The sequence below is a fragment of the Anneissia japonica genome, unplaced genomic scaffold (assembly GCF_011630105.1).
Source record: "Anneissia japonica isolate Jap-2015-1 unplaced genomic scaffold, ASM1163010v1 scaffold287957_len1322810_cov207, whole genome shotgun sequence".
In the NCBI taxonomy this organism is placed as follows: Eukaryota; Metazoa; Echinodermata; class Crinoidea; order Comatulida; family Comatulidae; genus Anneissia; species Anneissia japonica.
This window is the reverse complement of record NW_022683022.1, coordinates 141,003-145,247: the sequence shown is the minus strand read 5'-3', so window position 1 is coordinate 145,247 and position 4,245 is coordinate 141,003. Positions and strand designations below refer to the sequence as shown.

Sequence of the window (4,245 nt, the reverse complement as noted above, 5' to 3'; positions counted from 1 at the left end):
TATGTTATTGATTTTTTTTACGTGTGCCTGTGTTGCTTTAATAGGCGCTTTAAAAATGTGTATTATTATTATTATAAAAATGTTGACGGACATAAAAGTAGGCCTACTCTATTGCATGACTTAGGTCTAGTTTATCCATCCATGGGATCATTTGCAGTCACCCGACTTTACAGGGCGTAGGCTGGCTTAAGAGAAGTGTGGGGGCGGGAGGGGATTTCGAAAATTTGAATGCTGAACTAAATCCGTATCAATTTCATTTTTTTCCATTAGTATGTTAACCCACTTAGTGGAAATAATTTGTCGTGGGGGAGTAGGGTCGTCCGTACCTCCCTGTACATATCAGCCTACGCCTATGCCCTAACAAAATACGAAGTTATACTAAAAAGTTAACTACTGTAATATGCAATTAGAATATTTGCGTAGGCCTACACACTCGGTGGAAAATAGTATACAAAAGAAAACAGTCTGTCATCTCAAGTTTTTTCACCTGAAAATCAATGTGCTTTTAGGCGAGCACACTACCGTTAACTATTTGTTTACGGTGTATACGTGCAAACCTAATTTAAACCTAATTTATGGGTTTACAACTAGTGAGAAAAGAACAGTCAAGGCTTAATTATGATAAGTTTTGTGGTAAAAATAAATGTCTTGTCGGATTCAGGCCTACTAACGTCAATAAAATATATAAAAATGATAAATATATATAGCTAGCCGTACGTAGTTATAATCTAAATTTACGTAATTTACTTTAATTGATGGCGTCATATATTGTATTCCTGGCATCTAAAAAGTATAATCATCGCCCATCAATCCATCGATGACGCAAGTAAGTATGCTTAGTATCCGAAAGAGGGCGCTTTCATACTATGATATACTTTCTTTTCTTTTGTATTGTGGTATCGTACAGGAAGTTCTAGCCTAGGCTAAACAATAAGAATACTATTAATATACAGTACCTCCTTTGTCAAAGTTGAGCCTGTTGACTTCTACGTTGAATACAGTTTTATCACTTTTTAAATGCAAGAAAATAACGTGTTCGAAGAAGAGAGGTTCGGAGATCATGGACAGAATTGGGAGACATGGAGAGATCCCGAGAATTGGCAACGACGGGAGGACAACGGAGTGGGCGATACCTGCATGGAATCGCGATCTGCTGTTTTCGACGATGGAGGACCGATGTTCAGTGAATCATCAGTGGACATTGACTATTATGACTTACCTACATCAATTGTTGCTACTAATATAGATGATGATATATTCAGAGATAATTTCTCAAAGGTCTGTACACGCCCCTCCCTGAAACCCATCGTACAAACAAAACTCAAGCCAAGCAAGGGCTAGGCCTAGGCTAAGCTGAGGCTTAGATTAGTTAGAAAAAGAGCCTCGATTCATCATAGGATGGGTAACTTGGACTTGCCTAACCTATTGAAATGTACAGTACAACCAACCTACATTTACATAAACATAAATATATGCTTATAAGTAAGCCTAGCTAGATCGTTGACAGCTGTAAACCCAGGATAGTTGTTTACTACTAATTAATAATAATATTGTATAGTATGATTTCTTTTTTGTAATACTGTAATAATATTAAAATACGATTAAAAAAAAAATTTTTTTTTGCTTATTGATTAAAAATAATTATTACATTTTAGTATGTTTCTTTTCGCAGAAAGTGTTTGAGAGCATGTGCTGTGCATTTGGTGAAAATGTAACATTTCAATATTTTCCAAGTTTTAGAAGAGTACGAATAAATTATGAAACACCTGAGCAGGTGGTACAAGCACAATTGGCACTTCATAAAAAGGAAATAAATGGAAAAGTAATCACATCATATTTCATCCAGGTAAACGATACATCCTTGTTCTGCGTGGATTTTTATACAGAAGAACCCCTTCTTTGAGGTACACCTATTATTAAGGTGACACTTTCGGCCACAATGAGATTCTATGAAGGTGTATTTTTTAGCACTATTCAGGAGACAGCTCGTTTAAGGAGGCACTTTTTTAGATCTTGAAGGTGTCCCCTTAATAGGGGTTCTTTGTATTAAATACTATATTAATTATTGGGGTTTTTTAATATTTGTTTTGTATTATATTTGATTTTTTAAAAGTGTATATAAAATTTGTTATAATTTTGACATTTTTCGTAATATTAAGAATTGTTGATGTTCACAATAGATGGAATGTGGACTTACTTTCTGCTTTCTTTTTTGGCAGCCTCCTAGGTCAGTACGGGTCAATCCAACCCTTCAACCACCCAAAGCAACAAAGCAGTTTCTAATTTCACCTCCAGCCTCACCTCCGGTAGGCTGGGAACCAGTCTCAGAAGCAGAACCAGTTGTAAACTATAACATTCTAGCAGCCATGGCAAACCTTGCTCCAGGTAAAATATAAAGCTCTGTTCAGACTGATGCAGAATTTGGCAGCAGGGGATGCGTGACAGTCGACACCATCTCAGCCCCACCATGGTTGGGGCTAAAGTGAGAAAATTCTGAGAATATGGACATCTAGGTGCCCTGGAAATTGCACTTTCATACCTTAAAAAGGCCTATGTTCGTATCAACAATACGATACAATACAAGAATTTTATACAATTTAGGGCGATGTGATCGCACAGTCTGCACCCCTTGCATCTGCCCCAGAGACTTTTATTTGACAAGAACATGCTATAAATATGGTCATGATGACATCACATCATGACCATATATAGGCAATTTTATCGTCAAAGAAAATTTGATATGAACAGATTTTTTTTTAATTCAATAAATCGAGGGTGAAACCAGAATATTAAAAATATGGAGAACAGGTTGCAGATAAAACAAAATGAAAAAAAATGGCTTTTGAATTTTTTGTTTTGTTTTTGGTAGTGAATATGTTCTGAAATATCTTATTTCATACTGGTCCAAAATTACCATTTCCCTGGGTGACTGGTGTCTTTGCATAAAGACCCCGCCATAGCATCCCTTATCAGATAACTTTACCCCATGTAAATGCATCTGCCACCACTGGATGGTGGATGCATTTTTAAAGCCTGGGCAGATTGCTATAAAACGGTCTTTACTGGTAGTCTTTAACTTAGCTAAAAAGTCATTCCGCTAAGACCATTGCTATAAAAGTCTTCGCTGAGACTGCTTTGACGCACACAAATGTATCAAAATGAACGTAAATAAACATAGACCTATTTTTACAGATGCTGAGAAGCATGGGGAATATTCATCGTTCGATTCTCTGTCTTTGATAATTTAGGCCTAGGTCTTAGTACCTGTAACGCCATGATGAAAAAGATTTAAGACCGTTTTAAGCCTCCTCCGACTAGGCATTACAATTTAAGATGGCTAACTGGTTAGACTGCAGTATAGGAATGGTCTATATTCATAGACCAGTAGCGACGTCACGATTATAGCCGGCTAAGCGTTAAGACCGTCTAAAGACCGCTTATAGCAATCCGCCTCAGGTGTCCAGGCAGCCAAGCCACCACTGAGCTATCTTGCAGATGGGCAGTTATCTTCAAATTGAATGCTATATTGAAAGTACCATAGGATTCACTGAAATGTGTTTTCAAAAAGATTATTAAATATTTGTTTTATTCCTAAATTTTCAGGTCAGGAACATGAATTACATGCAGGTGATGGAAACATCCCTAGTATAGTAGTACTGCCGTGTGAAGATCCACCACCAAAACAAGTCAAGGCAAAAATAGAACAAACAAAATGTCCCCCAAGAAGATGAAGCACATGAAAATCTAATGAAGTGTTAAATTCAGAAGAAGCAAAGAAACTCGAGAAAAAGTTCAGGTTTTCATTGGTGGATGCAAGTGGAAAGTATTTCTCTTTGAACTTTTTTCTGGCATTACAAGTATTGAGGTTATGGATGTTACCTTCTTAAGCAGCAGTACAATTAGAAGAGCTAAAATTGTGTTTCAGGCGGAAACCATTGTATTTTTTATCAGTTTTCGGTTGCAGGATTATTTTGAAGATAGGCCTACAGACTTTTACCCAATAATCAATAATATGGATTCTCTTGCCGTATATTCAGTAGAACAATTTTTGTCATAAACTGATCATTTGCATAACTTGATGTCTCTATTAACACAACATATCGTTGCTCACATCACGAACTAACACAATCAAAGTAGATTGTGTTAGTTCGTGAAATCACAGTAGCGCGTCAAAACGAGTGCGTATTGGTTGTCAAGCAATTTTGTGTTCTTTACCACACAAAAAGTCCTTAACGACAACAGCTC

The 4,245-nt window shown here is 36.6% G+C and overlaps 1 protein-coding gene across 1 annotated transcript; it reads left to right on the top strand.

Annotated features, from left to right (window-relative positions):
- Positions 1-874: 874 nt before the first annotated feature.
- Positions 875-3,916, top strand: LOC117117670 (calcipressin-2-like). The gene is made up of 4 exons (XM_033262092.1): positions 875-1,278; positions 1,673-1,846; positions 2,220-2,385; positions 3,604-3,916. The coding sequence occupies exons 1-4, from the start codon at positions 1,018-1,020 to the stop codon at positions 3,729-3,731; spliced, it is 729 nt and encodes a 242-aa protein (XP_033117983.1). The 5' UTR covers positions 875-1,017; the 3' UTR covers positions 3,732-3,916.
- Positions 3,917-4,245: the final 329 nt, after the last annotated feature.